We start from the raw sequence: 19,840 nt of genomic DNA, 5'->3' as shown, positions 1-19,840 counted from the left end.
GGATAAAAACTTAAAGAAAAGTGTTTTCGATGGAGCGCAGAGGGTGTGCGAATACATTTCTGCATAGTTCTGCAGAAGTATACTGCCCCCAGTGCGGAATGAGCACATAACTACTGTAACGCCATAAAATCTGATATTTGAGATCAGTGTTTGTAAATCCTAACGTCCTTCCTTGACGATAAAATAAAAATGTGCCCTTTCTGGAAAATCCAGTTTACCTGGTTGACCAGCTTGGTCAAGCTTGACGAGCTTGGTGAGCTGGTTGACAAGCAGTAGCGGTGCGTGCCTCCACTATTCCACTATTAGCCTACAACCTACCCAATAGTTGTGAGCCAAGTACAAATTCGAAACAAAGTTGTAGCATGTATAAAGCATTTTAAAATACAAATAAGCTTTGGCACTGAACTGGGATCAAGATGTATTTAAATGAACACTGCTTCATGAACAGCTTTGGGGCAAGTGGTCAATGCTGAAATCACTGGCTATTACTCAGACTTGAAGAACATGGAACAATTGTATGGCCTGTAGGCCTACGTCTGAGCGAGGAGAATGTAATGATTGATGTACAATCACAGAAACAGCAGAGGAAAGTTAATGTAGAACCACAGGAGGCTGCTGAGGGGAGGATGGCTCTTAATAATTCCTGGAATGGAGTAAATGGAATGTTATCAACCACATGGAAACCACGTGTTTCATGTGTTTCCAATATTCCATTCCAGGTGTTACTAGGTGTTACTACCTCCCCAATTAAGGTGACACCAGCCACCTGTGTGTAGAACATGACTCATTGCGACTGGTAGAGATTGCCAGGGGACTAATCTAAAACACAGGTATCATAACCCCTAGAAATCAGTTTAGCTCAGCTATGTGCATGACATCACATGGTGATGGTTAAAAGAAAGTGATTTCGGCCTCCAAAGAAAAGTATTTGCATAGGTTCCTCTGACCTATAGATACTACATCAGGCTAACAAGTCTGAGGACTATATGATCAAACTAAAATGATTTCTGGATTAGACATGGACAATGCTTAGTCTAGGTAGATACATTTAAAATTCAACATTTTACACTACAAGGTCTAGCCAAATGTTTCTATCTAGATCCATCTCTGAGTTTGATTACACATGTAACCAATCTAAGCCAATTAACACATATTGACACAGCAGGGCTAATACACAAGAGGCATGAGCTAATGCCGTCATGGCCCTTATGACTGAATGTTTGGACACAAACCCTGGCTTCATACATAGGCACGCCCTGCCCTTCACAGCTGAATACACCACTAGACTTATGGAGTCACATGTGCTTGATGTTTTCACTGTCTCTGGGTCAGTTAGCCTTCACATCACTCTGCAAAAACATTGTTCCAGTGGGGTTGCTATCAATGGAACACTTTCAAACATATGTGTGATGGAGACAGAAAAAGTCTAGTTGAATCCTTTATTAAGTATTTTCATTGTGTATAAGGATGTAATGCTTCATAAAACCATTAGATGGTGGCAGTTGCTTAACTTGCATTTCCTTTTTACGGTTATTGAAATGCACTGTTTCTTGATACACATCTAACGTATCATGGTAGATCCGCTCTCCTATACATTTTACTCTGTGTAACATGTGAATACTGCATTGGGAAGATTACAATCCTGAGCCACAACATCTGTCCTGCACTAGGTTGGCTCAAGTGGTCTCTGTCATTTATGCCCAAGGATACATCCTTTTTATGCTATTCATCCACTGAAATCAGGTATAATCTAGGCCTACATCAACTGAAAACCATCACTTTTTGGGATAATATAACATGTTGTTCCCTATACCCAAAATATTATTGTATTTATGATAACACACACACACACAAGTGCATACAGTAGCCAGTTTACTGTGATCATGTCCTGCCCATAACCTGCTTGCCATGATGTCTAGAATGTGTACCAGTCCTCTTACATGATTATGTTATGCCTGTAGGCTATGCCTATGAAGTGATGGCAGGGACTTTTAATAATACGACTGCATCGTGATGTATTGGTAAAGGACTTGGGTAGAGTGTCTTCATGTGAGTGTCTCATCATCCGTAGGACCTCATCTGGATCACATTGGTTGACCATTCTCCTCCCTGTGAGGTCGGCCTACAGCCAGGGCCCCTGGCCCAACTGCCACACCAGGCCAGTATCAAACCCTTATGGAGGCAGTACAACTAAATTAAAAAACAGCCCCACATCAAATGTCTTCCTCGTGAGTGTGTGTGTCATGGCAAAGCTCATACTCACTCAAATAAAATATTGTAAACCTAATCTCAGTCCGAATGCAGTCCATCACAGTGTGTGTGTGTAAATGAGCGAGATACAGAGAAAAAGAGAGAGAGTGCTTGAAAAAGATTGTCAATGAGAGACGTGAGCACTGCATGTTGATCCTTACATTTCCAACATTAAAATTACAATCATAAAACGCAGTTACAAGTCTTTATTATCTTCTTCGTAAATGTCATCGACAAACAAACCATAAAACTACAGTACTTAGGTAAGGAATTTAGAAAACAATAATTGCACAACTCGCCCAGAGCTGCTCTCCACATTGTTTTAGATTGCCATGGTGGGCCTCCATCTGAACAATCAGTCAGTATAAAACAACAAAACAAGCAGATCACAACAGGTCAACTGGCTTGTGTTTAACAGTAAACAGTAGTAGAAGCGTATAATAATATAAGTGTAATATACATGGATGAGGAATTACAACTCTGCTGAGATGCTCTATACAAGCGTTCCTTTCCAAGGCGGTCTTAACCTGGCTGGACGCATGGCGCCACAAAACCCTAAAGGCCACAGATACTCCATGGGGTGTGATTAAAAGCACACGTCCATATAAGGTCTATTGGGGATGGTAATGAGCACCAACTCATTGGTGGGGCTGGGGGGGTCAAGGGTCGATCTCCATGGGAGTGATGGTGATGATGGTGTCCTCGTTACCACGGCGAACCACCACCTGCAGCGTGGTGTCCTTCTTGATGATGGTGCTGACGTCGGTTGCAGAGGTGATCTGCTGGCCGTTGATGGAGATGATCACATCATGCTCTTTCAGACCGCCACTAAGAAGAGAAGGTCACATCATAATGAGAACTACAGAAAGAAACATGCTGGATGGAACGGTTAGGTATAATGCTGGGCAATATGGACAAAATATCAAATCAGAATATTTTTCACATTTTTTACAGTAATTTATGTTTTTTAATAATAAAAGTTCTAAATATTCTTTATGAGTAGTTCATTACCCAAGACCCAAGAGTGGCAACTCATAACCCAATAGAAATCACATATAATTTTTCTCCAATTTAATTGTTTCATTACTGTTCAATCCAACTTCAAACCCCAAAAATATTTTCAGCAGTTTAAATCCATTTCTTGCACTTTTGTCGTCATTTCCTCAATGTGCACAACATTTTTAAAATAGAAAAACAACTAAATGTACAATGTTTAAACCACATCAGGAGACCACTTTTAAAGTTGGAAAAAACATTAAACATGTTTTTGATTTTTGAGTTTAAATGGCTACTTGATTGATGCAAATAATCATGGTATCATTCTGTCCGGTAGGGATAGGCTACTTTGTAGCTAGTTAACATTTAATACGGTTTTGGGGAAAGCCTTTCAATCTACCAGAAGACGGTTAGGTCTATCATTAGCACTGCTATATTTTTCCGGTTCCTTCATTGTTTCAAAGCTGGATGTTTAACTTCATAGTAACGTTAGCCTATAGACAAAAATCGCACCATAGAAACGTGGAGGCAATTATTTTATATGACTTATATGCGTTCTCCTGTTCTATTGGTTTTCTTTCATCTTTCTTTCATTGTCTAGCAGCCAATGGCATTATCCTAGTCATATTAGCAACCCATGATAGTTCTAATGGATTTCATATTTACATCTCTGTCCATGAAACCACTTGCATGTGCGGTGTGCATTTTAGAACACTGTTTTCCTGCTATTTGTATTTTGGAACATTTGCAGATGGGCCTACCACTGTGAACCTTGCTGCAGTGAAAATGTGTAGAAATAATAGTTTATCAACATTTTAAGCTAAACATTCTGAAATATTCCATCAGACGTATTAATTCATATGGCGTATACGTACCTCTACTGCACTACGTTGATACGCACCGTGGTAAGAAGTGAGCGTATGGTTATAATGCGTACACCATTCACTACAACACTGCTCTTACTACTGTACATTTAGCAACCTAGCTAGCCAGCAAACTAGCAATTGGCGGCTAACAAGCTTTATTTCAGCCACAACTTGCTAAGAAAAGACAAACATAAAGTGTAATTATAGAATGCTTGTAGAAAGCAGCATGTCACCAACATCTTGTTGCATCTATCTGACCATGCAGACTGAACAGCAAGAAAGTACTCGTGACTCCATGGTTAAGCAACTGCTCTCTCCTTGAGTGACAGGGGGCACAAGCCAAACATTGAAATACCGTTATAGAAGGTTAAGTAAAAACTCAAACTGGTCCATGCATCAATACCGGTATATAGTAGGCTGTCGCATCTTTTGACCAATTGGAAAATAATGTGTTAATTGTGGATAATCCTTGAAGAAAACCAATGGTCCAAACCTCATGTCTCTATCATAATCAGTTCAACGTTTATTGGCGTTTTAACCTTGTAGGATTGTCAAAATTAAGGTGACTAAATGGGGGCCAGAGAAAAAAAGTAGTAAAAAATATAAAAAATAAACAGGAAACTAGCATCGCGTCAGCTAGGCTGGATGCTGTGCGAGAATATATGGTGCTTTCAAGACAACTGGGAACTAGCTGAAATCATGATGTCAGTGATCTTCAGATCGGAAAGTCTGAGCCAGAGTTTCCAACTTGGAAATCCGAACTGGATGACCGTTCATAACTATTTTTCCCAGTCGGAGCTTGTTTATTTCTGAGTTCCCAGTTGTATTGAACGGTTTATATACTCGTCATATTTCATATGCCACGTTCAAAACAACTCTGGACAACTGAGAACTTGGAAATCTCTGACTTCCGACTGCAGTGCTTTCAAGATAATGGGGAACAACTGGACAAACTAGCTCTGAAGGGGAAAAATAGTTTGAACTGTCATCCAACTTGGAAAATCTGCATTGTTCTAGAGCTCTGAATTTCTGACCTGAAGACCACTGATATCATGATTTGACCTCATTCTTTTCCGAGTTCTCAGTTGTCTTGAAATCACCATTAAAACAATAAGGGTAAGATAGATGTCGAATTTGAGACATGATGTAGTATTCTCATATTTTAGTATACACTGTTCATATTCATTTGAAGTTCCTGTTCTTTTTCAAAGACTTCTCACAAAACAAGCGCATCTCTGTGAAATGTAAATGGAGCACTGAGCGTCCCGCAAGCTTTTTATTTTCAAAGCCTTTTACATTTAATTAATCTTGTGTCATGCTAATTTTGCTATTTGCGACCTGCGGAAACAACTTGAAGATGGCGACCACAAAATGTAAAATCTGTCAACACAGCTAGGTGCTTATTATGAGATGTAATTAGGTTATGAAATCCGACTTTTTGGACAAAATCGTAATGTATGTTCGAGGAAGACCCCACTGAACGAATCCAAACATTTGTCTTGGTAAAATGTATTTCATAACATAAGGAAGGAAAATGTCATCACCAAAGCACATATTCAACCACTCAGAGCAGAGTTGGTGGACACCCTATATATAGTAAAATGCAATATACCGCTCAGTCCTAGCTATAAGATCATTTTAAGGTATAGACTCAATATTGGTCTTTATTGCACTGACAATCAGCTAAGAATGGATTCCATTGGCCTTGTTGCCTTTCACACATTCTATGATGCCTTACTTTATAGTGCTACAATGAACACAAATTGACCCCTTTCACATATCCTTCATCAAGACCACAATAATTACAGTAAGTCAGGTGGAGACTGCTTTGTGCAACACACTCCCATAGGCCAAACACACCCAGAATAGAAATCTAGTAAAACTAAATTGCACAAAGACTGGAGCGGTTACCAGAAGTGATATCAATGCCTCCAATTTGCACACAACTACTCCTCTAATCACACATGTGAACAGTGGCCGCCACCACCACTTATAATACAGCCACACTTCCACATTCTCCTCATACTCCTCAGGAAAACACGACTAACACTTATACCTCCAATGAAACACAGAGAGTGTACTAGGGTTGGGTGAGTGGTCCCAGGAAAACCACAGCATAACCCTTGCTGCTTGAGGGAGGAAGGGGATGGCTGACCTCAGTGTCCCCCAACCCCCAACCCCTCTCTGGTAGAACTGTGGTCGGGAGGGGATTCTTGAGTGGGTGAACAAGAATTTTAAAGTGAGTCTCAGCAATGTTTTAGTAAGGGGGGTTGTGTGTGTGTGTGTGTGTGTGTGTGTGTGTGTGTGTGTGTGTGTGTGTGCGCACGTGAAAACTGGAGAGAGAGTGTGAATGTGAGTGAGTTTGTGTGGGGAGAGTTGGGCGTTGAGGGTCTATATAAATTTGAAACATGTGTACAGTCAGCGGAAGGAGCCAAAGCAAATATCCCTTAGCACAGAAAAAGTCAGACAACTTGTCCTCACACTCATAAGAAACCCCCACTGTTGGTGAGACGGAGTGAGTTTCTACTATCCCTGTTAGTTTGTACTTACGCCGCGGCCGGCGTTTTAGATATCACCTCCATGACGTACGCTCCAGAGGTGACATCGGGGAAGTCTTTGTGTCGAACCTTCAGCTCCTTGGTTAACCTACAGAGTGAAGGGGAAGAGGTGCTCCGTTTTAAGAAGAAGTCCTCTGTTTTCCGTATCAAACTGAAATGCAGTTCACCAGGTCCAGTTCAAATACATTCTTTTTGACAGCATTGAATAACTGCATTTTCCAGTTTAGTGTACACATTCACAGTCTCAAATCTTTCTTTGCACTTATCGAGAGTTGACGGTCCTAGAGAGGAAAAGTGCCATCTTTATCCATTTCATTGCAAGTATAACCAGTGACTAAGGATCTACTTACGCTGGGGTGAGTGTCATCATCCTCACACCAATGTATCTCTTCTTTGTCACAGCTCTTCCTACGGAAACACAAGAAGAAAACCACCAGGTTTGCAATGGGGTTTACCTTTTTGACTTGGAAGATGTTTGAGTGATTCTGAACCTAGGCCATGGGCTAAGATTAATTATAAAGGGGCTTGAATCAAAACGTCTGGAAGTGTTTATGGTTATCCTCAAAACATGTGGATAAGAGTGTAGACAGGACCTTACACTAAGGGGACATATTTAGATGTTACACACAGGATGACCATAGGGATTTAACGTCCTACCTCGGGACAGTCTGTTGTAGGATTCAGTCAGGAACTCTTGGATCTTGTCGGAGGGGATGGCGAATGAGATACCAGCCGTCACTTTCAGAGTGTTGATCCCGATCACCTCACCATCCTTCAATAACACAGTCAATAATAAAGTAATTCATGTCGTGTCTGAACCAGACTGACCAGAATCACTCATGATCAAATAAAGTGACACATTAATAACACCGTAACTGTAGGGGGTGCGTACTGGCGGCAGAGAAGTCAGGCGCAGGAGAGCAAAAACTGATTTACAACGGCGCAGTTTAATAAACAAAACCACCGTAAACAGAACAATAAATCAATGGGTAAACAAAACCCGTTACACACCAGCATAACGTGTACAAGCACTACAATAAACAATTCCGGACAAGGACATGGGGGGGAACAGAGGGTTAAATACACAACATGTAATGATGGAATTGAAACCAGGTGTGTGGGAAGACAAGACAAAACATATGGAAAATTAAAAGTGGATCGGCGATGGCTAGAAGACCGGTGACGTCGACCGCCGCCCGAACAAGGAGAGGGACCGACTTCGGCCGTGACAGTAACACGCAATCACACAGTTGCATACAGTCTCAAAATATTACGTGCCATCATTCAGACACATTATCTGCTGTCTATTAGACATGTACAAAAACTGTGTAGCTGTCAATAAACAAACAGTATTCTCACCAGATTCACCAGAGGGCCTCCTGAATTACCATACTGTAAACAGAAAAGAAGATTACTTCAGTTCTCAGTTCACAATCCTTGGTGATGTGTGTGTATGTGTGTGCATGTGTTCACAGACTCACGTTGATAATAGCGTCTGTCTGAATGTATTCCATTTCAGAGTTGCGTAGGCCCAACTCCTTGCCCCCTCGTTGGGTTGTGCTGACTATCCCTGTGGTAACTGTGTTCTGGAGGGAGAAGGGGCTTCCGATGGCCACCACAAACTCCCCAGGCCTCAGGTCTGACGAACGCCCCAACATCAGCACAGGAAGCTTGATCTGTAGAGGGGACAGGTTAGGGGGAGATATTTAATAGGTACACATCCCTCAGTAACATTGATAAGCAGCAGCACTAGAAACTGTGGGCCGTAAAGCTATCCTTCCCCACATACATACCATTGGAGGCTCCTCAGAGGAGGAATGGAAGGACCATCCTCAGTGAATTTCATAAAAATGTAAATAGTAAAACATTGAAAAAGGTATCCTTTTTAGATAAAACTATACTGAATATATTAATTTCACCAAATTGTCTATAGTGGCCTCAATAGCACTGTAATGAGTGCGTTGAGAGTCAGGAAGCAAGTACAGGGAGTGAGTGTTTTAATAAATAAATAAACCAGTAAACATGAACCACAAACAATGCACCGACATGCAATAGAGTCAATAACACCTGAGGAAAGAACCAAGGGGAGTGACAGATATAGGGAAGATAATCAAGGAGGTGATGGAGTCCAGGTGAGTGTCATGAGGCGCCGGTGCGCTTGACGATGGTGACAGGTGTACGGGATAATCAGCAGCCTTATAACCTAGAGGCTGGAGAGGTAGTATACGTGACAAGCACTCTATAGGGTAGCACCATGGTATAGCCGGAGGACAGCTAGCTTCTGTCCTCCTCTTGGTACATTGACTTCAATACAACACCTAGGAGGATCAAACATAACACTTTGGGGTATAAAAAATGACAAAAAGTTAGGTGCTTTGCCAAATCTTATACAGTATGACTTTCATGCCTTGTTGTAAACAGGATGGGATGCATGCTTTTGAATATTTTTATTCTGTACAGGTGTCCTTATTTTCATTCAGTCAATTTGGTTAGTATTGTGGAGTAACTACAATGTAGTCCATCCTCATGTTTCTCCTATCACAGTGCATCTCTTTTATTAGTGGCCACTGGCTAGTACCTCATAAAACAGTACAAATCCATTCACGTTAAACTCTTCAACAACTGAGACTCCATCGTAAGGAAACCATGAGCCAGAAACAGTGCCTAGACAGACAGAGGGTATACTTATCCATCCACAGTTTCCCTGTCTGCATGAAATCATCTCCCTTCTGTCCAGTCATAGCCAATGAGTGTATGGTCATAGCCTACGCGTCGCCACATCACGTTGAGTGTGTGGTTCCCAACACACCACCCAACAAACTCCCGACAACAGCACAATCTTGAGAGACCTTTCCCGGTTGTTCCCCTGTATCCATTTTGTTTACCCTGGGTTATAAATAGAGTCACAGTGTGGAAGCTAAGGTAACTGAGACAGACTGGCCAACAAGCCAAAGATACACACAGACAAAAGTCTCTGTATGCAAACACAGAAACAAGTCCTGTAATCAACTACCCAGGGATATTCATAGTGCAGTGCCATCATAAAATATGATAACACTACATTTTCCTTTCCAATATGGTGTACACACTTGGTTATTACACGGTGATTGTCATCTCTGCGGAGTGACGACACAACATAAGGGCCACTTTTGACTGCTGACCGTTGCCAACAATAGCTGAATAGGTCTTTATACAGTATTAAATCCATCTAACACTATAAGACGCCATTTTAGCTTTTTGGGTTGCGGGAACTGAGTGCGAACTTGACCCCTGAGGTGTAGCCTAGGTATTAATAGAAGATGACAGTTAGAAGATGAAAGTGCATAACCCCATCACCCCTCCCTCTAATTTCTTTCATCCAGACTTGACACCGGAATAGCAGTCTGTGAACTGCTATCCAGTCTGGACTCCCCACCCTCACACACACACACACACCACCCCGTACCTTGACCCCACCGAGTTAAAGGGATAAGCAGATGGAGGGAGGAAGTGAGAGAAGTCAGCCCGATCTGAATCCCTAACACTGAGACGGTCTACCAACCGCTTGCTGTGGTGATACTGGTAATAACAGCGTGATCATTATAAAATCGTCCTGTCACTTATTGAAATGTCTCAGCCCAGTGAATAATGAAAAACACAACTTGACACACACCTGCACATATCCATCTGCTTACACACAATGTGGCCACTGATTTGTGGGTGGTACAGTCATGCGTACACACATTAACTCATACACTGTGGATGTCAAGGCTAGCTGATATGAGCCCTTGAGGGTGGGAGTGTCTAGGTGTGAATAGGAATAAAACAAACATCAAATGGCATGACTATTCATGTGTGAGGACTGTTAGTCTAGCTATCACCTACTAACCACTTGTACTCAGCTACTTTTTGATACCGAGTCGAATACTGTATATGTAATTTTGGTGGTTCTGACTTTCTCTTGACCGTAAGTGACTCACCAGGTTATTTTGGACCATGGGCTGGCCTTAATGCATTAACACTCATCCAGAGTTCTATACTGACTTTTTCCACTGGTGGCACTGTTGCACCAAACTTTTTCAGTTGTGGCACCAGCACATGATTTGGTCACACAATTTTTTAAAATTACAAACAATGAGAATTGATCTGGCCTGTGTCCCATAATGTTCTTGCATTCCATACAAAACCAGGCTAACGATGGCGAGCCATCTTTCAAATTAGCTTGTGTTCTTTGAGTTGGGTAGATGAACTCTAACAGCAAAGAAAAGAGACTGTTAAAATAAAGTGCAAAATGTATTTATTGCAAATGTCAAAGTGCCATGTGTTATTTTCTATGCAACCTTCCAGAGGGTAGAATATGAAGTATACTTGATACCAAAACGATACAACGGCAATAAAATAGAGAGCTGGACTGTCATTTCCCACATTTTTTTGCTCTCAAAAGCACCCGTTTTAATAGAAAAACAACCAAATTGGATGTTATATGTCAACAACAATGCTTAAACCAAAATAGGGAACCTTTTTTTGAGGTCTGGATAAAATCTGAGAAATTTAGAATTTTTAGTGTAGTACCCCTTCTCATTCAGGTTCACACCAGCCAGACAGTTGTATTTGGCTAGCAGTGTTTTTGTAGGATACTTGTGATGGTTTTCAAAACAAATGTCCACTGGATTGATGCAAATAATCATGATTCTGCCAGGTAGGCATAGGCTACTTTGTAATTAACCTTTAATTGCCTTTCCATCTACCCAAAGACAATTAGGCTATCATTAGCATTGCTAATGGCTACAAACAGTGGTAGACATATAGTCTACATGGCTAAACGCACCGCACATAGTAAGGCTCGACATTCAGTTAAATTTGCCAGTAGTACACAGGGCCAGTGCCCTGCAACTGAAAGCTACTGGCTCAAAGCAACAAAAATACTGTCCCAGGTCAAGACTTGACAGGAAACTGAATGATGCGTGCATAATTTCAATGGCAGGTCATTTGATCTTTCATACAACAAAAAAGCCTATAGAAGAAAAAAAATGTATGTAAAGTAAGTATGCATTTCCACTTGAAGAATAATGCCTTTTTTAATAAGAATACCCAATGGCATTAAGCATTGACATTCACATAATTTCTTCCTTCTAAAATACACTGAGTGTACAAAACATTAAGGACACCTGCTATTTCCCAGTCATAGACTGACCAGGTGAATCCAGGTGAAAGCTGTGATCCCTTATTGATGTCACTTTTTAAATCCACTTAAATCAGTATAGATGAAGGGGAGGAGACAGGTTAAAGAAATATTTTTTTGCCTTGAGACAATTGAGACATGGATTGTGTGTGTGTGCCATTCAGAGGGTGAATGGGCAAGACAAAATATGAATGTGCCTTTGAAAGGGGTATAGCAGTAGGTGGCAGGTGCATCTGTGAGAAGCACTGGAGTAAACATGGGCCAGCATTCGTGTGGATGCTTTCGACACCTTGTAGAGTCCATCCTCCCACGAATTGAGGCTGTTCTGAGGGCAAGGGGTGGGGTGCAACTCAATATTAGGAAAGTGTCCTTAATGTTTTGTACACTCAGTGTATGTCAGAATAATGTGGGAATTGCCTGACTAAATAGACAGCATGTTCTCGACACAAAAAAAAAGCTTAGAGGAATCCATCTTTTTAATAATTTACATAGCCAAGATTAAAAATAGCATTATTAAAATGGCCTAATCTTTTCACTGGCCCAAGCTGGCCACAACAGGGATGATTGACTGGTCTGGAGGTTTTCCAAAACCTCCCATTCATGTCAAGCCCTGACACACACAGACAGGGGCATTCCCGTGCCATTGTTGCCTCTTTAGAAAGTTTGTTTTATGTTTTGTCAATTGCACATTACAGTTTGAATAAATCATGAAGATAAAAAAAAAGCAACCCGTGAACCAAAAATGTACGTGACCAGATAAATTTGTTTCACTGGCACTCTTGCGACCATCTAAAAATGTGTGTCGCACTGCCCAGTCAAAAGGTTGCAAAAGCGACTGTTTTGGTCACAGTATCGAACCCTGTCAACCCATGACAATGACCTCATTAAGGAGAGGTGGTGAGAGGGACAACAAGAGGAGCAGTCAACCCTCCCCTGCATTGGCCGTCCCTAACATCATGTGAGATGCTTTCAATTAAATGCACTACTGCCTTGTTCTAGATCTTAACTTCAAACTTTCAATTGAAATTTCAACCTTTCTATTAATAAAAAAATACCCATTTCCCAAGGTCTCCACTGGCTCATACAGAAGATAACTGAGAATGGTACAATAGGCTTTATCCTATCATCTCAACCAAAATTGTACTGTACATCTAGAGTGTCTGCCATGTGAGATGGTGGAAGGACCAACAAGGAAAATACCTCCTTTGTTGCTGTAGACAAGTCTTTGTTTCAAATTACAGCTTTGGCTGTTTGGAATCACTTAAAAACCCATTACATTAACTTTTATGACTTGAACCCAGGTGCAAACTTGTCTTTTGTCAAGCCTCACGCTTTGATGAACTGTCGCTAATAATTTCAAAGGCGTATGCAAACCTGAGAAAAAGGGTTACTTTTACAGCAACCCAAACAAAAAACAACTGTAAACAGCACAGAGGCATGCCAGTGAAACACACACACCCTCTGTTTGGTGATTAAACCTATAACCACTTCTAGAGTCTTTGCTGTGATCAATACTGTGCTTTTCTTATAGGGGACTTCAAGGCAATACGCAAATTGTAGTGTATTCAAGGTTTTAAAAAATGCTTCTAAAGTTAATAATTTCCGCTTAAAAATGTCAGACTTGATTTGCGGTAACAAAACATTTATCTAATAATGTATCAACACCTACAAAATGTATTATAATCCACATAATAATTCACGTTTCCTGTTACTGCAGGATTATTTTCCTGCTGTGAGAAGCAGGGTCAAATTAAGACAGCGCATCTGTAGGTATTATGTTAACTTTTTAGTCCTATGCTACCATGCATACATATCATGGGGCCACTAGCAAATGGTGTGACCGTGTGTGGGTGAATGCTACTTTGGCTACACATAAACTTTGTCCCAACATGATAATACCTGCAGAACCATCAGCTCTGGGGATCAATATGTTGCACATGTTGTTGTAAATGCCACAGCCAACACAACAGCAAACACATGGTCATAAACTCCCTCTCTGTTCCCAGCATGATTTACAGACACCCTGGAAGACTGGATGGCATCTCACCAACGGGCGGCTAGACACCACACGCCTTTAATCTGTGGGCCATGCAGATCTGATAAGATGCGGTTGGGATGTATGGGTCTCTCTTCCACTGCATCGCTGGCCTGGAAACAACCATCTACAAACTAGGCCTTGTCTGGAGCATCGAATAAAAGAGCAAGGCCAGTCTGCTTCCCTTGGCCTTCGTCCCGACACGCTGCTTCCGCAAGGATGGAAGCAATTGTGGGAGAGCGAGTGAAATGAAGGATGAGACGAGGATGTGATTAATTTTCCCTCTGCTTCTTTCTGAAGGACGCCACTCTTTCCACTGAGAAACAGAGCATGTCCTGGATGTCTCCTTAACAGGGACCAATAAGAGCCGTGGTCCGTCTAGCCAGCGCTAGTCATCCTACCACCCTTTAGGAGGTGGACGACCTGGGGAACATACAGACTAACATTGTGCTTGAGTACTGAGACACATATACTCACTGTATTTATTGATGAGGATGTGGTGTCTTTATTTGGTTGGGTGTGTTTAACTGTCCTCAGTCTGTTGACATGACTTCCATGAACAAAATCATCTCAAATATTCTAAACTGAGGACACCGACAGTGCGCTACTTTGCACCACAGACAATTGAGGAAGTGAGTGAGGGAGTGGATAGGGTTAACAAGCTGCTCTTTCCCCCGCATGATGACTTCTAGCTTTATCTTCCCAGCGTCACATCACACAGCCATCTCATTAGCCTATTAGATCACTTAGCTTTGCAGACATATGGATCTGTTTTCCAGGCCACATTCCCTCTGTCTTTGACTGCCTCTCCATCACATTCTCTCTCTGTCAGAAATGAATGTAGCACTTTTCCCCTTTCTCCTTCCCATCCTCTGAAGTCCCAACTTCTGCAGACAGACTCATGTAGCTGCAGACGTGTAATGTCTTCCCCAGAGACGAGGGTACACCACACAAGAACGGACCGACCCAGCCTCCAATAAACTCTGCTTCTCATGAAGCACTGAGGGGGAAGAGAGGGTATTCTACATTCAAAGAGTCAACTTTCAAAGCTCACAGTCATAACCATGTGATTGATTCTCTCTCAGTGTGCTGATATGAAATAGAAAGTTTGACAGAAGTCACCCATACTCATGACGCACACTTGAGGCAAGAGAGGGCCAGATGGAGGGAGAGTGAGGAAAAGAGGGAAATAAATACATACTTAAAAGAGTACAGACCTGAAGCCCTGAGGCCAGAACTGTGACAACTTACTGTATTTTTCATACAAATTAGGAAATTCCAACCTTTCCTTTATTTTGGCCTCTAATTATCTCCCTCTCTCTCTCTCATCCTCTAATTACTCTCTCACTGACACTTTCCATCTCTAGTCGACTCTTTCCCTCACATCCACCCTCCCCTGCCGTACCCACTGTCTCATTAGCTGGGGTGTCATGAGTCAGACCCCCTCCCCTCTCCCACTAGCCCATAGCCTCTGTCCTGTCCCACTGTGGGGGTTAGTCATAGAACTGGGACTGTGCCCACTGGGCAGACTGGGTAGACACTTTCTCACACAGGAGAGAAAACTGGGGCAAAGATTTCAACAGCTGTCTTAGCTATGTAGCCAGAGTGGGGCACGGGGTATATGGTCAATCCACAGTCAGGTACTGGGCTGTCATGGTCAACCAGTAGTTGGATGGTAGTCTTACCACAGGGCACAAATCATTCGACTTTTCAGTGTCTTGAAACAGTTTTTTGAGAAGTAATGATGCTGTATTTTCCATCCATAATCTTTTCTTCAGACGTCCATGGATCACTGCTTTGGGTCTGATATCACCTTCCAGTTGTCTAGTATGTGTATTGAATGTAGACCAGAGTGTATAGCACAGTAGTCTTCCAGGGCCAGTTTGGGGAACCACTGTAGGCCGCATAAAAGAAAACATAACCTTGTGCTTGTCTTGGCGTTTTGGCCGATGCTGTGTGCAGCCCTGTCCTTGTCGTGAGTGTCTTTTCAGCTGTGCATTGAAGCGAGGGAATGCTCTGCGAGCCATTCTGCGGTGCAGTTACTCCTAGCCTGTGGCTTTGACTGGGTGCCAGACATTCCTTCATATGGCTGTCGAATATGATTCATGTGGGATGTGTATCCCACTAGTCCACAAAGCAACAATCTCTCTATGTTACTGTACGCTGCCTCGGCAAAAACCTTGCATGGCCTGCCTCCATGCCATTTATGAGCAGAACTTTTGCTATCAAAACTATTTGCTCATTGGAGCATGACATGGGTTTTCATCTGCTGGTAATGAGTCTTTGCAGAATGTATTCCAAGTTAATTTCAGAGAACACCACTAGCTCACATTTGCTAGTGGTGTCTAGATTTGCAGTTGTAAGATATTGGAAAGTACTGCACCAAGATGGCTGCTGTTGGCCTGGAAGGCTGTACTTAAAATCCAATCTGCCTCCTGGGAGTTGAAACTCTCAATGTTATTCCCACTCACGCTCATAGGCAGGGATTAAATAGCATGGGAGCTACTGTGTAAAAGTCACACTCCTCAAACCCTCTTATTTATGCCACTTATAATATTCCATAAAGTTTCAATTTGAAGGAATATTGTGAAGATTGGCAGTTACTAACCTCAATTCCGGCTTTAACTTTGACTCATCTGCCCTGGGCTCTTTCTTCAATTCCGGGCTGCCCATGAGAAAATGTCGGCAACAAAACAGGCAGGAGAGGGGGAGTCCAGGCGAGGTGTAGACAAAGGGAAAACCGGCCACCTCTTCTCCACATTCTATTGGCCAATGGCTTGGTAATAAGATGGACCTCCGATTGCAATTTTGCTATCAATGTGAAGCTTGTAACTGCAATATTCTCTGAACATGGCGTTCAGACAAGATGCCCCCCATGGCTATCCAACTCAATGGATTCTCCATTCACCGAGCAGACATGACAATGAATTCAGGGAAATCGAGAGGGAGAGGGTTATAACTCTTCATCAACAGCAAATGGTTTGCTGAAGTTTCGACCCATTGTTCACCGTTCTTGGAATACCTGATGGTCAAATGCTGACCCTTCTGCCTTCTGAGAGATTTTTCAGCTGTTAGCATGACTGCTGTATATATTCCACCTCAGGACAAGAAATACAACGAGCTGGGGCTTAACAAACTGTACCGGAGCAATAAGTCTGATACCAACAGGCTCCTGAACAGCTTCTATCCCCAAGCCATAAGACCGCTAAATAGCTAACAAAATGGCAACAGGGACTGTCTGCATTTATCCTTTCATTTATTTTTTATTTTTGTACTCACTCACACACAATCACATTGACACTCACACACTTAGTTTGCTCACACACATAACATGCACACACATTCATACTGACTCTACACAAGCACACACACTCACATATAATCATAGTATATGCTGCTGCAACTGTTTATCATATACCTGATGGCTAGCCACCTTACCCCTATATCTACCCCTACCACTCCAGTATACCTGCACATTGTTAATATGGTAAAGGCACTGAACCACTGTTTCATACAAAGACTGCGCCGAAGAACATGGCTGACGTTCTACATTCTCCCAACCAATTGTGCAATTTTCTTTATTTTTGGGGGGCGTATTGTGTACATAATGTTGCTGCTACCGTCTCTTATGACCGAAAATAACTTCTGGACATCAGAACAGTGATTACTCACTGCGGACTGGAAGAAACCTTTTCCTTTAACGAGTCCGTCGAGAAGGATATCCTGCTTTCACTGGAACAGGCCCAGATCTACGCCTTTTGCGTGAAGAAAAGACACGAAGAAAGGGGACACAGAAGCCAGAGGCGAGCGAGTAAACTCCCACTGCCTTCCATTCTCCTTGCTAATGTGCAATCATTGGAAAATAAAATTGATGACCAACTATTAAGATTATCCTACCAACGGGACATTAAAAACTGTAACATCTTATGTCTCACCAAGACGTGGCTGAACGAAGAATTGACCATACAGAGCTGTCAGGATTTTCTATGCACCGGCAGAACAGAGATGCTACCTCTGGTAAGACGAGGGGTGGAGGTGTGTCTTTTTGTCAATAACAGCTGGTGCGCGATGTCTAATATTAAAGAAGTCTCAAGGTATTGCTTGCCTGAGGTAGTGTACCTTATGATAAGCTGTCGACCACAATATCTACCAAGAGAGTTATCATCTGTATTATTCGTAGCCATCTATTTACCACCACAAAGTGGAGCTGGCACTAAGACCGCTCTCAACAAACTCTATAAGGCCATAAGCAAAGACGAAAATGCTCACCCAGAAGTGGCGCTCCTAGCGGCCCGGGGACTTTAATGCAGGCAAACTTAAATCAGTTTTACCATTTATTTTACCAGCATGTCACATGTGCAACCAGGGGGAAAAAAATCCTAGACCACCTTTACTCCACACACAGAGATGCATACAAAGCTCTCCCCCGCCCTCCATTTGGCAAATCTGACCATAATTATATCCACCTGATTCCTGCTTACAAGCAAAAACTAAAGCAGGAAGTACCAGTGACTCGCTTAATACGGAAGTGGTCAGATGACACGGATGCTACACTACAGGATTTTTGCTAGCACTGACTGGAATATGTTCCGGGATTCATCTAATGGCATTGTAGTTGCATATTCCTGATTTCCCTGAAAAGTTGCATATCGTGGGGACTATTCGAGGCTAGTGTAGTACACCCTGTGGCGTACTGCACTAGCTTTGAATAGTCCCCGCGATATGCAACTTTTCAGGGAAATCAGGAGCCAATACACACAGTCAGTTAGGAAAGCAAAGCTTAGCTTTTTAGAACAGAAATTTACATCCTGCAGCACTAATTTAAAAATGTTTTGGGACACTGTAAAGTCCATGGAGAATAAGAGTACCTCCTCCCAGCTGCCCACTGCACTTAGACTGGGAAACACTGTCACCACTGATAAATCCACAATAATCGAGAATTTCAATAAGCATTTCTCTACGGCTGGCCATGCCTTCCACCTGGCTACCCCAACCCCGGCCAACAGCTCTGCACCCCCCACAGCAACTGCCCCCGCCCCCCTTCCCCCAAATCCAGACAGCTGATGTTCTGAAAGAGCTGCAAAATTTGGATCCCTACAAATCAGCTGGGCTATACAATCTGGACACTCTCTTCCTAAAATTATCCGCTGCCATTGTTGCAATCCCTATTACTAGTCTGTTCAACCTCCCTTTCGTATCGTCTAAGATTCCTAAAGATTGGAAAGCGGCCGCGGTCATCTCCCTCTTCAAAGGGGGAGACACTCTAGACCCAAACTGTTACAGACCTATATCCATCCTACCCTGCCTTTCTAAAGTCTTCGAAAGTCAAGTTAACAAACAGATCACTGACCATTTTGAATCCCATCGTACCATCTCCGCTATGCAATCTGGTTTCCGAGCAGGTCACGGGGGGTGCACCTCAGCCACGCTCAAGGTCCTAAACAATATCATAACCACCATTGATAAAAGACAGTACTGTGCAGCCGTCTTCATTGACCTGGCCAAGGCTTTCAACTCTGTCAATCACCGTATTCTTATCAGCAGACTCAACAGCCTTGGTTTCTCTAATGACTGCCTCACCTGGTTCACTAACTACTTCTCAGATAGAATTCAGTGTGTCAAATCGGAGGGCCTGTTATCCGGACCTCTGGCAGTCTCTATGGGGGTGCCACAGAGTTCATTTCTCGGGCCGACTCTTTTCTCTGTATATATCAATGATGTCGCTCTTGCTGTGGGTGATTCTTTGATCCACCTCTACGCAGACGACACCATTCTGTATACATCTGGCCCTTCTTTGGACACTGTGTTATTAACAAACCTCCAAACAAGCTTCAACGCCATACAACACTCCTTCAGTGGCCTCCAACTGCACTTAAATGCTAGATAAACTAAATGCATGCTCTTCAACCGATTGCTGCCCGCATCCGCCCAAAAAACTAGCATCACTGATTGGGATGGTTCTGACTTAGAATAT

The 19,840-nt window shown here is 42.5% G+C and overlaps 1 protein-coding gene across 1 annotated transcript in view; it reads right to left on the bottom strand.

Moving 5' to 3' along the window:
- Window positions 1-2,441: 2,441 nt before the first annotated feature.
- Window positions 2,442-19,840, bottom strand: part of LOC112253081 (serine protease HTRA1A-like) — a 33,650-nt gene continuing 16,251 nt past the window's right edge. Inside the window, exons 4-9 of the mRNA XM_024424981.2 lie at window positions 8,152-8,346; window positions 8,030-8,062; window positions 7,328-7,442; window positions 7,021-7,078; window positions 6,663-6,758; window positions 2,442-3,078 (exon numbers count right to left, since the gene is read on the bottom strand). Coding sequence (XP_024280749.1) covers window positions 2,910-3,078; window positions 6,663-6,758; window positions 7,021-7,078; window positions 7,328-7,442; window positions 8,030-8,062; window positions 8,152-8,346 — 666 coding nt within the window. The 3' untranslated portion in view covers window positions 2,442-2,909. The remainder of the gene's footprint in view (window positions 3,079-6,662; window positions 6,759-7,020; window positions 7,079-7,327; window positions 7,443-8,029; window positions 8,063-8,151; window positions 8,347-19,840) is intronic.

This window comes from Oncorhynchus tshawytscha, linkage group LG06 (assembly GCF_018296145.1).
Source record: "Oncorhynchus tshawytscha isolate Ot180627B linkage group LG06, Otsh_v2.0, whole genome shotgun sequence".
NCBI classification, from domain to species: Eukaryota; Metazoa; Chordata; class Actinopteri; order Salmoniformes; family Salmonidae; genus Oncorhynchus; species Oncorhynchus tshawytscha.
This window is presented reverse-complemented; position numbering and strand designations above follow the sequence as displayed.